Below are 13,890 nucleotides of genomic sequence, written 5' to 3'. Positions count from 1 at the left end.
TTAATGTTTTGATAAACTCCGATCATCCGTGAATAGTTATTTTTTATCTTTATTGAATTCTGACCAAAGTTTAATGAAAAAATATTTTCTCATTCGTAATATAATATTGAGAAATATGCGAACATGATAGATCCACAGCTGACATCGAATGACAGGACAAGTATATATGTTTACAAATATTTTATTATGAAAATTAATCGCCAAATTGAGTTCGATCATGGTCAGTTCTATTGCTGATGACTTAAAATGCATTATTTTGACTGTACGCAGATCGTTCGTGGGCTCGACAAGGTGGCCCCGCGCGCGCGCGCCTCGAACTGCCGGGCACGGAGCGAGAGCGGCCCGCCTCTCCGCGCCCGCCCGCGGCCCCCGCGGAGCCTCCCGCGCCCGCCGAGGGCCCCCGCCCCCGCGAATGGAGACAGAAGATCGAGTCTTGGCTGCGCGCGAGCCAGCAGGAGGACTCTCGCGGCCGCGCCACGCGCCTGCAAGCCAACAGGAGGTCTCTGGAAGACTCCGGTACGCATTATACCATCCGTAAGATGATGAAAAAAGAAGAATTACGCATTATTACGAAAACTGGTTCCTGAGAAAAATTCTTTGTGGCAACACATGGCAACCACTCTGGGTGAATTCTGTTATATTTCTGCCTCATACTAAATTGGTGAAGTGTAGCTTCCTATTTCTGGAAATAAAGGTCATGTGAATGCGTGCTGTCTATGAAATTATTCCTCAGAATGGTACAAGTTTTGGATCAATATAATATTTGATTTCAGAGAGCGAACGGAGCGGTCCACTCGATACACTTCCAGAAGGAAAAGAGAAACCGGACTGGCGGCCCTCCGCCGTGTTGGATAAGGATGTCGTCAGCGCGATGGAAGCAATAGAAGGTGCCCTACCTGCTCTTGTCTCAATATAACGTATTATTGTCTCGAAACTAGAAACAGATCACTCATCCTTCTTTCTTCCGCAGATGTGCAGCCTCAAAACAGGACAGCGGCGCCTCCGCACAAAATAGAAGAAAGCGCCGAGGACCTACGACGAATCCGAAGACAGCGATCCCGACCGAACCTGGAACCCTCGTCCCCCACCCCCTCTCTCGGAGCCATCAAGGAGGAGGACAAGATGCGCATCGTACCTCCTCTCCCCCCGCCCGCCGCACAACCCCCCCTCGTCTGGCCACATAGACTTCCGCCGGAAAACAAAACCTCGCACAATAAGATAGAAATAGACTCCGACAATATCGAAACTCCTCCAGTCACAAGGAGAATGTTCAACCCCCCGCCCGAGAGAGAACCGTGCCGCCGGCTGAATATGTCTTCCACTAAACCGGTTATCGGACCTAATAATGATATTAATTTTAAACATATTGACGATTTGCAAAACTTAGAAACTCTAGGAGACGGCCAGTTTGACAGATTCTCCGCTACTCGTAGAACGAGGAGATACAAGAGACCGACAGATTATAATTCCCAAAGCGAAGATTCCGGTTCGAAAACTGAAGATTCAAAATCGCCGGAAGTAGCGGCGGAGACGCAAATACTTCGTCCGACCAAATTGGAGTTGGAGACTTCGTACGTTGTGCCTCAAATCGCGGCACAGTCCACCGGGGTGGTCAAGTCGGAAGACAAAGATAGCCGATTGAAGAAGTGGCAGGAGCGACTCAAAAGGCAGGACAGCGGGCAGAGCAAGGACGCGCAGGCGGAGGCGCCTGCGCCCGCCCGCGGCTGGGGAGGACGCATCCGCCACCAGACGTCCATCAACCAGGAGGACGTGCAGAAGGCTATCCGTGAACTCAAGTCGCCCACCGATAGCCCTAGAAATTATGTCAGTCCCAGAAGTAATACTAAAGCGAGCAAAATCGGTTCCGTTAAACCCGGTCTCGATATTCAACCTGGGAAAATGGTTAAGAATCGTAGCGAACACGAATTAAACGACGAAGGATTCGAAGAAACCAACAGTTTGAATTCGGAGAGTAACTCTCAGGGGGCGTCGTCCGGATGTAACGATACGGAAGTAGCCGACGCTCGATCTAAACCTCGTGCCACCGCGTCGTCTCACCCTCCCGCTGCCGGTAAAGCGCGAGGCACCGCGTCCGCAGCCGGTCGGTCTTTAAGAGTTACGGCTACCGGGGGGAAGGCGGTGGAGCGCCGCGCGCTGAGCCTGAAGAAGGTAGACTCCCAGAGCAGCGTGGGAAGCCTGCGGAGCCGCGGGTCCCTGCGCAGCTCCCGCAGCTCGCTGAACTCGTCGGCGTCCGTGGCCACGGTGCGACGCGCGCCGCCCGCGCCGCGAGCGCCGCCGCCGCGCGTGGCGCCCTCGCGCAGCTCCAGCAGCGGCAGCTCCGTGCCCCCGCGGGCGCTGCCCCCGCGCGCCGCGCCCGCGCCTCACGGCGCCTCCAGCAGCTTCATGCGCCCAACGCAGGCCAGCCGCACCAAGAGGGCTCCCGCACACCGCGCCCCCACTCCCGTCAAATGACGCTAGGCCAATACCTAACCTGACCTAACCGTAGAAAATGAGAATTTGCTAATCGGGCATCCTCCCTAAGGAACATTACGGAGTTTTATTTGCGCTGTTAGGGGCAATATATTATACAAAATATATCAGCCCATCGCAAGAATAAGACATCTTTAACCTCAAATCAAATAGGTATACAAGGTTTAAAAGTACATGTAAAAATGCAATTTTACAAATCAAATTGAAAATCTTTTTAGGATAAAATAAAACATTAGCGCAGATTCATATTTTCTATGGATTTAGGTTACGAATTAGGAACTTTATTTAAAGATGTCTCATTCTCGTAATAAGTCGGCAGTTTTTCTCAACATCATAAAGTTATTTTATGCCTACAGGAATAAATATTTAGTTAAAATAAACAACCGAATCAGTAAAATTTGTAATACATTTTTTAAAATAATTCAATTAGCTTCTCAGATGCTTTAAGCGAGAACTTATATTCTATAGAAATATTCCATTAATTGGTAGTGATTTTTGTAAAGTACATAAATATTAGACGGCGAATGATGATGCATTTAAGGTTTAGCTAATACATATAAGACTTAAGTAATTGACTGATTCCACGTCACGAGATGTAACTACACATTACATACTTACCAAATGTCCAGTGAGTTGTATCCACACATGACCGCATAACGAGTTACCCGACTGTTCACACGGACTAATCAATTTGATCATCAACTTATACATGTATATGTATAGGAAAACCTCATTTAATATTAATTTAGCCAAAAATTCCCTTTCCATAATCATAAATCAAATACAATATAAGATAGGACCGATAATATTTAATAGCGATAAAAAGTTCAAATAACAAAACATGACATATGGATCACTGTCCAGACAATGTTATTTTGTAAGTTTTATTTCTCCTACACATTGTATTTCAAATACAGCATGAAATGTTAAACTCTATTTTAAATCATTATTGTCGGTACATGGAAATGTTAATTTTCATTAATTGTGGTTTTCCTATTAACTTTAAGGCCGCGTTTACACAGCAATTTGCTGCACATTTTTTGTGTGCTGAGCCATTCACAAAACACATGTAGTGTAAAAAAACATACGGTATCAAAATATTAAGCGAGTATTCTTATTGGATAAGAAAATGGTAAAGAAAACTGTTATTAGTGATCGTCTCTTGAGCTACGGTGCATGCCGGAGCAATATAAAATGACATATGACATGAAAAATTAGTACGTAATTTCAATGCCTTAAATGTCAGCAACAATTTTGCATTTTAAATTATCAAGTCCCAAAAATGTGCAGTATATTGTTGCGTGTACTGGACCAACGAATGCAGCTCTCATTGTGAATTCTGTTACCTCAAGAGGTGTGTCTTCGGGTGTACATTAAGTAACATTAAGCGTACATGATCCAAATATAGTTATTAGTTGACTAGATTTATACGCAACATTTATTATCAAATATTATTAATATAACTCTACTGACAAAACTAAAATGTTACTTCTGTAAGGAGCTCGCAGTACATTTAGATTGGAGAGGAAGCCCTTTCTGACAAACCGGTAATGGAGGTTTGGGAAAACGGCCCCGACAGACCTCTAATTCCAGATACATTCCCACACGGAAGGAACATACTTCTCTCAGTTTTCATGTCGTAATATCGAGAGAGCGGCGATGACGAGAAGGAAATGTGTCGGGTGATTTGTCATAGTTTCGCGTATTATCCGTAGAATTAGGTAAAACCGCCGAAAAGTATGCGGTCACAACGATTCCCTCCGAAGGAGGGAGGTGAGGGCAAGAATCGTGTAGGCAATCTTAACCCGGAGGTATTGTATTTATTTACTAAAATTCTAATAGATTAACAAATAAAAAGTTTAATAAAAATACAAAATTATTTTTATTATTTTACCCCTATATCCTCGTAACAAAAATTATTTAAAAATTGAAAGTGAACAAAACATACTTCATTATCGTCAACTAAGTATACAAATTAAGGAACAAGCCGACAACTGTCAAAACTAAAAAAATAGTGTTCCCATAGATTAGATTTTTATAAGGTAGGTGTAGATTTTGGGGAGTTTGCGATAAGTACTTGAATAAAACACATATTAGAAAAACCTGACATGTATTTATTTACAGATATAGTTCTTTGAACTAATACAACTTAGCACATGATAACTATATTTAACACTTACTTACGGACAAATAATATAAACATTAGTAACACTGTCGGGATTGGAATGTGGTGTGGCGGTGAGAATCCAACGAGCGGCGCAAGTAGTGGGGAACGGAGACATACTAGCACTTCCATATTGCCAATCAACTATCAATACTACCCTTTCTACTTGCCACCTTCTTATAAGGTTAGGTTATTAATTTAATCTACCTAAATTTATGTTATTCATTTAAATATGTAATGAAAATATTGCGGAAAGTGCTTCCAAAACACAACTAATTTATATGTTGAAAAAAAATTTAAAATAAATAGAGATTGTTATTTTTCCAATAAATCACGTAATATTTTGCCGGGACCAATATTTCATACATATCAAATGATTTAAACAATATAAAAAAAAATACTGTAATACATTCTGGTGGAATAGATCTAATTTGCTCACGGTGCCGTCCCTATTAAAATTTTCTTAAATACTTGTTAGTAAAACTGACACCCACTCACCATATTGAGAGCGATGTTCTAGCGTAGCCGTGGATTATTTAGTATTTAGAAATGACAAGAAACTAATCCGACATATGCAAACATAATTACTTAATACTGAATGTCACTACATATAATACCATGCTACAAAATTAAAATAGTTTTTTTGTCTCTAAATTGGACAATTGAATGTTGAGAATTCTAAAATCAATGAATAAACAGTCAGAAATCCCGCAACAACCGAGTTAAGACAAAATAGCTTCTAAAAATACACAAAAAAGCCACGATTGGAATTATCAGCTGGTTTTACATAATTACAACATGTAACATTCATTAGTATATATTCTTAGCATTCATCATTCTACCCATGGTTGACAACATGTTACTCAAACTTCGAATGTTGACATTTTTAAATACAAACTTCAGTATCTGCAGTTGAAAATTGTAAAATCCAGCATTTCCAACGAAAATTTTGACACTTAAAATATTTAAACATTGTGTTTGGGTCTCCGCCTCTTATTTGTTTATTCATCGCCTAAAACAGACTAAACCTGTAAATATGGTATGCCTATTGTATAATTATAATAAAAATGGTAGCCCTACATCTCTAGCAGTATTGACAATTTATTGACAGTATTAAAAGTCCTTTAAAAGCACAATATGAACTCACGTTGTTCCTAAAGAACAGCGGAGCAATGATTCGGACAGAAAAAGATTCAGCTCCAATTTTCACCGGCCACAACATACTAATTATCACGCTATCTCCTTCCTTTATACATGTATCTCATTTTCATGTTTTCATCCCTCTATTGGTGTATATAAGAAACAAAAATCACTATAATCTATGCAGGACAGCCTGCAGAAGATTGTGTTAAATTTTGTCTTATTTCCAAAGATAAGCGCCCTTGAGGTAGTATTTTACATAAACGGCGCTATATAAATTATCCAAATTTATTATTATTATTATAATAACCATTAAGTTGTCATTGAAATTGGAACTATTTAAACCAATCATTCATTTCAAAACAGTTGCGACATTTCCACCTTGAAACATCATTTAAGCCATGCCGCACAATTGTGATATCTTTTGTTTATTTTTACCACTTTTCTTGAGAAACGTTAATTCATTGTTATAATAATAGATATGTAAGAAAGTTACTAACTATAAAAAAATTAATTATTAAAAAATATATGAGATATTTCATTAAAAAAAGAGCACAACTTCAATTGATTATTGCATTTTATTATATTATATTTAATTTATTAGTTTTTAATTATACAAGCCTTGTATATTATGAGGGAAGCAAATAAAAGCTGTAACTTAAATAATAATAAAAACAATAACAAGGAGATAACAGAATCAGTAAGTGGTAGCCCGTGAAGATTTCTGCCCTGAAAAGGACTTTACTAACATTTCTATGGACGGTAAATAATAAAACAAAACCTTCATCATAGTTTCCGACAACACAACACAATAATTAACGCATAAAAATAATTAGTCTTTGAATTGAATATATTACATAATATACACACATTTTTGGTGCCGCTAATACACAAAGTATACACAGATTTATAAGATCAGCTAAACTGTAAAAGCTTTCTTCAGATCTACTTTAAATTACAACTATAATATATATTGCTCACTTTTTACAGGTAACAACTTGGTTCAAACAATTTGTGGAAACGGGATCTTGGCAGTTGTGTACAGAAACTACTCCACAAAATCTCAACTATTGAAAATCAAACAATACGTCACAAAATTTCAGGACTTTCAATCATTTTATTTGCATTGTTTTCACATAAACTTGGCAATCGATTATAAATACAGAAAGATTTCATATAGTTCACCATTAAAATAAAATCACTATACATATATATATATATATATATATATATATATATATATATATATATATATATATATATATATATATATATATATATATATATATATGTGTATATATATATATATATATATATATATATATATAAGCTTAATTATACTAAGCAAACAGCTTCTTCCTCTATATTGGACAATTATTAATAAATTTAACATTGATTATCTCAAAAACTTTTTTTTTTGAGTTGTTGTTCTTTAACACTTTTTTCTTTTATTTTCTATGACCCCATCGAATTGATGGTGTTATAAATTATATGAAGGCAGGGTAACAAGAAAATTAGTTTACAAGAAAAAGTGTTATTATCTAAAGGTGAGTACTAACTGTAACTATCATGGCCCTCGTGATCGAGTTTATAATGTGGGGATTGTTCAAACATTCATAAATCACAAACAAAAAGCAGATGGTTCAATTTGTTAGGTTTTCTGTTATCTATAGTGGTTTACTAGATTGTTGCTAGTACTTTTGTCGACATTTTGGAATATTATGCTGGTTATTGGCTATTGTTATCAGCTGTGGCTGGTTCGATAGTGTCGTTGTTTATGTCCGTACATCAATTTACAAAGGTGACAGGGCCAATGCAAAAGATCGACAACAAAAAATAAGTAATCTGCGAATTTGACAGCTGATGATTACACAATGACCACGGATACGCACGGTCGCCCATATCAGTTTAAAACTGGTTACAGTTTGATTATTGAGTACTTACCTTAAGAGATGTTAGTTTAGGATACTAATACTACAAAGCAACCTTCATTTTGAGAGCATTGAGATGGCTATTTTTGTTTCCGATAATAATCTTGCTACATAAAATACATTATAAATTTTAAGAACTATTTCATGTACATACATACATATTTACACAAGAATAATTGGAAAGTGCATAAAACAAAATACAAATAATATTAAAGTGAGTCCAATACAAAAATATTGTTATAAAAATAGTCAATAAATAAAATATGTTTACTAGATCCACTAAAAATACTATTTAAACAGTCAAAGATGTTGTATAAAAATAAATACAAAATATTGTGAAATAGTGCACTAAAAGACAAACTCTGGATGACCATCCATTATAATACATGTGTGTATATACAGTAAAACCTCATTTTCTCACTTTTTTGCAAATAAAATTACATTTGTGTTTCACTTTCATATGAATGAACACAAATTTACCCCGATTTGATGTCATCCACGATGCCCATCTTTACAACATTTTGACAATTGCAATTTTGCCATTTCAGAGCTAAATAGTGGAGAAAATGTCCGCTAATTAACATAATGATGTGACTTTTTGTCATTTTGCTTATACGAATTTGACAAAGAGCACGACTTGATGACTTTTTGCATCGGGTAATACATGTCATAGGAAATTCAACTATGTAGTATCGAACATGCTTGATAATTCATCCTAATTTTGCACACGACACTTGGACACATGAATTTTCGATTTTCTTACTTTTACACTTTCTTCAGTTTTACATAATTTTATGTTAGTAAATTTTAATCCTTACAGTAACGTTAAATGAGATTTTACTGTTTATTAATTACATAAATTAAATTTTATGACTTGTGATGGTCATCGATATTGATTGGTGATATTGATGAATTATCATGTATTTGGAGATTATTTCTATGAATTTTCATAAATTCCGGGATGATTTTCTAAATTTTCTAAGGATTTTCCTTATTGGCAAGCTTATTATCTATAGAACCTAAGAAATGGAACAAAGTTTTTTCTTACATTTCTGCAAATTTGTGAATGGTCAAATCACTGTTATATCACAGCGCCCAATATGTAACTCTACAGATAACTTTGTGAAGGTACACATTGAGATGATTTGTAAGGATTTCCATCTATATTGGGACCATTTCTATACATTTGTGAATGGTCAAATCACTGTTATATCACAGCGCCCAATATGTAACTCTACAGATAACTTTGTGAAGGTACACATTGAGATGATTTGTAAGGATTTCCATCTATATTGGGACCATTTCTATACATTTGTGAATGGTCAAATCACTGTTATATCACAGCGCCCAATATGTAACTCTACAGATAACTTTGTGAAGGTACACATTGAGATGATTTGTAAGGATTTCCATCTATATTGGGACCATTTCTATACATTTGTGAATGGTCAAATCACTGTTATATCACAGCGCCCAATATGTAACTCTACAGATAACTTTGTGAAGGTACACATTGAGATGATTTGTAAGGATTTCCATCTATATTGGGACCATTTCTATACATTTGTGAATGGTCAAATCACTGTTATATCACAGCGCCCAATATGTAACTCTACAGATAACTTTGTGAAGGTACACATTGAGATGATTTGTAAGGATTTCCATCTATATTGGGACCATTTCTATACATTTGTGAATGGTCAAATCACTGTTATATCACAGCGCCCAATATGTAACTCTACAGATAACTTTGTGAAGGTACACATTGAGATGATTTGTAAGGATTTCCATCTATATTGGGACCATTTCTATACATTTGTGAATGGTCAAATCACTGTTATATCACAGCGCCCAATATGTAACTCTACAGATAACTTTGTGAAGGTACACATTGAGATGATTTGTAAGGATTTCCATCTATATTGGGACCATTTCTATACATTTGTGAATGGTCAAATCACTGTTATATCACAGCGCCCAATATGTAACTCTACAGATAACTTTGTGAAGGTACACATTGAGATGATTTGTAAGGATTTCCATCTATATTGGGACCATTTCTATACATTTGTGAATGGTCAAATCACTGTTATATCACAGCGCCCAATATGTAACTCTACAGATAACTTTGTGAAGGTACACATTGAGATGATTTGTAAGGATTTCCATCTATATTGGGACCATTTCTATACATTTGTGAATGGTCAAATCACTGTTATATCACAGCGCCCAATATGTAACTCTACAGATAACTTTGTGAAGGTACACATTGAGATGATTTGTAAGGATTTCCATCTATATTGGGACCATTTCTATACATTTGTGAATGGTCAAATCACTGTTATATCACAGCGCCCAATATGTAACTCTACAGATAACTTTGTGAAGGTACACATTGAGATGATTTGTAAGGATTTCCATCTATATTGGGACCATTTCTATACATTTGTGAATGGTCAAATCACTGTTATATCACAGCGCCCAATATGTAACTCTACAGATAACTTTGTGAAGGTACACATTGAGATGATTTGTAAGGATTTCCATCTATATTGGGACCATTTCTATACATTTGTGAATGGTCAAATCACTGTTATATCACAGCGCCCAATATGTAACTCTACAGATAACTTTGTGAAGGTACACATTGAGATGATTTGTAAGGATTTCCATCTATATTGGGACCATTTCTATACATTTGTGAATGGTCAAATCACTGTTATATCACAGCGCCCAATATGTAACTCTACAGATAACTTTGTGAAGGTACACATTGAGATGATTTGTAAGGATTTCCATCTATATTGGGACCATTTCTATACATTTGTGAATGGTCAAATCACTGTTATATCACAGCGCCCAATATGTAACTCTACAGATAACTTTGTGAAGGTACACATTGAGATGATTTGTAAGGATTTCCATCTATATTGGGACCATTTCTATACATTTGTGAATGGTCAAATCACTGTTATATCACAGCGCCCAATATGTAACTCTACAGATAACTTTGTGAAGGTACACATTGAGATGATTTGTAAGGATTTCCATCTATATTGGGACCATTTCTATACATTTGTGAATGGTCAAATCACTGTTATATCACAGCGCCCAATATGTAACTCTACAGATAACTTTGTGAAGGTACACATTGAGATGATTTGTAAGGATTTCCATCTATATTGGGACCATTTCTATACATTTGTGAATGGTCAAATCACTGTTATATCACAGCGCCCAATATGTAACTCTACAGATAACTTTGTGAAGGTACACATTGAGATGATTTGTAAGGATTTCCATCTATATTGGGACCATTTCTATACATTTGTGAATGGTCAAATCACTGTTATATCACAGCGCCCAATATGTAACTCTACAGATAACTTTGTGAAGGTACACATTGAGATGATTTGTAAGGATTTCCATCTATATTGGGACCATTTCTATACATTTGTGAATGGTCAAATCACTGTTATATCACAGCGCCCAATATGTAACTCTACAGATAACTTTGTGAAGGTACACATTGAGATGATTTGTAAGGATTTCCATCTATATTGGGACCATTTCTATACATTTGTGAATGGTCAAATCACTGTTATATCACAGCGCCCAATATGTAACTCTACAGATAACTTTGTGAAGGTACACATTGAGATGATTTGTAAGGATTTCCATCTATATTGGGACCATTTCTATACATTTGTGAATGGTCAAATCACTGTTATATCACAGCGCCCAATATGTAACTCTACAGATAACTTTGTGAAGGTACACATTGAGATGATTTGTAAGGATTTCCATCTATATTGGGACCATTTCTATACATTTGTGAATGGTCAAATCACTGTTATATCACAGCGCCCAATATGTAACTCTACAGATAACTTTGTGAAGGTACACATTGAGATGATTTGTAAGGATTTCCATCTATATTGGGACCATTTCTATACATTTGTGAATGGTCAAATCACTGTTATATCACAGCGCCCAATATGTAACTCTACAGATAACTTTGTGAAGGTACACATTGAGATGATTTGTAAGGATTTCCATCTATATTGGGACCATTTCTATACATTTGTGAATGGTCAAATCACTGTTATATCACAGCGCCCAATATGTAACTCTACAGATAACTTTGTGAAGGTACACATTGAGATGATTTGTAAGGATTTCCATCTATATTGGGACCATTTCTATACATTTGTGAATGGTCAAATCACTGTTATATCACAGCGCCCAATATGTAACTCTACAGATAACTTTGTGAAGGTACACATTGAGATGATTTGTAAGGATTTCCATCTATATTGGGACCATTTCTATACATTTGTGAATGGTCAAATCACTGTTATATCACAGCGCCCAATATGTAACTCTACAGATAACTTTGTGAAGGTACACATTGAGATGATTTGTAAGGATTTCCATCTATATTGGGACCATTTCTATACATTTGTGAATGGTCAAATCACTGTTATATCACAGCGCCCAATATGTAACTCTACAGATAACTTTGTGAAGGTACACATTGAGATGATTTGTAAGGATTTCCATCTATATTGGGACCATTTCTATACATTTGTGAATGGTCAAATCACTGTTATATCACAGCGCCCAATATGTAACTCTACAGATAACTTTGTGAAGGTACACATTGAGATGATTTGTAAGGATTTCCATCTATATTGGGACCATTTCTATACATTTGTGAATGGTCAAATCACTGTTATATCACAGCGCCCAATATGTAACTCTACAGATAACTTTGTGAAGGTACACATTGAGATGATTTGTAAGGATTTCCATCTATATTGGGACCATTTCTATACATTTGTGAATGGTCAAATCACTGTTATATCACAGCGCCCAATATGTAACTCTACAGATAACTTTGTGAAGGTACACATTGAGATGATTTGTAAGGATTTCCATCTATATTGGGACCATTTCTATACATTTGTGAATGGTCAAATCACTGTTATATCACAGCGCCCAATATGTAACTCTACAGATAACTTTGTGAAGGTACACATTGAGATGATTTGTAAGGATTTCCATCTATATTGGGACCATTTCTATACATTTGTGAATGGTCAAATCACTGTTATATCACAGCGCCCAATATGTAACTCTACAGATAACTTTGTGAAGGTACACATTGAGATGATTTGTAAGGATTTCCATCTATATTGGGACCATTTCTATACATTTGTGAATGGTCAAATCACTGTTATATCACAGCGCCCAATATGTAACTCTACAGATAACTTTGTGAAGGTACACATTGAGATGATTTGTAAGGATTTCCATCTATATTGGGACCATTTCTATACATTTGTGAATGGTCAAATCACTGTTATATCACAGCGCCCAATATGTAACTCTACAGATAACTTTGTGAAGGTACACATTGAGATGATTTGTAAGGATTTCCATCTATATTGGGACCATTTCTATACATTTGTGAATGGTCAAATCACTGTTATATCACAGCGCCCAATATGTAACTCTACAGATAACTTTGTGAAGGTACACATTGAGATGATTTGTAAGGATTTCCATCTATATTGGGACCATTTCTATACATTTGTGAATGGTCAAATCACTGTTATATCACAGCGCCCAATATGTAACTCTACAGATAACTTTGTGAAGGTACACATTGAGATGATTTGTAAGGATTTCCATCTATATTGGGACCATTTCTATACATTTGTGAATGGTCAAATCACTGTTATATCACAGCGCCCAATATGTAACTCTACAGATAACTTTGTGAAGGTACACATTGAGATGATTTGTAAGGATTTCCATCTATATTGGGACCATTTCTATACATTTGTGAATGGTCAAATCACTGTTATATCACAGCGCCCAATATGTAACTCTACAGATAACTTTGTGAAGGTACACATTGAGATGATTTGTAAGGATTTCCATCTATATTGGGACCATTTCTATACATTTGTGAATGGTCAAATCACTGTTATATCACAGCGCCCAATATGTAACTCTACAGATAACTTTGTGAAGGTACACATTGAGATGATTTGTAAGGATTTCCATCTATATTGGGACCATTTCTATACATTTGTGAATGGTCAAATCACTGTTATATCACAGCGCCCAATATGTAACTCTACAGATAACTTTGTG

General features: G+C 36.2%; 1 protein-coding gene across 2 annotated transcripts in view; it reads left to right on the top strand.

Moving 5' to 3' along the window:
• Nucleotides 1-4,360, top strand: part of form3 (FH2 domain-containing protein formin 3) — a 68,064-nt gene extending 63,704 nt beyond the window's left edge. For both annotated transcript variants that reach the window (XM_088273933.1, XM_088273934.1), the window contains 3 exons: nucleotides 271-516; nucleotides 774-887; nucleotides 971-4,360. In XM_088273933.1, the coding sequence (XP_088130059.1) occupies nucleotides 271-516; nucleotides 774-887; nucleotides 971-2,472 (1,862 nt within the window). In that variant the 3' untranslated portion in view covers nucleotides 2,473-4,360. The remainder of the gene's footprint in view (nucleotides 1-270; nucleotides 517-773; nucleotides 888-970) is intronic.
• Nucleotides 4,361-13,890: the final 9,530 nt, after the last annotated feature.

The sequence above is a fragment of the Brachycentrus maculatus genome, unplaced genomic scaffold, assembly GCF_059751285.1.
Source record: "Brachycentrus maculatus isolate JH-2025_06_01 unplaced genomic scaffold, ASM5975128v1 h1tg000620l, whole genome shotgun sequence".
Classification (NCBI taxonomy): Eukaryota; Metazoa; Arthropoda; class Insecta; order Trichoptera; family Brachycentridae; genus Brachycentrus; species Brachycentrus maculatus.
The sequence above is the reverse complement of the archived record's forward strand: the minus strand, read 5'-3'. Positions and strand labels throughout refer to the sequence as shown.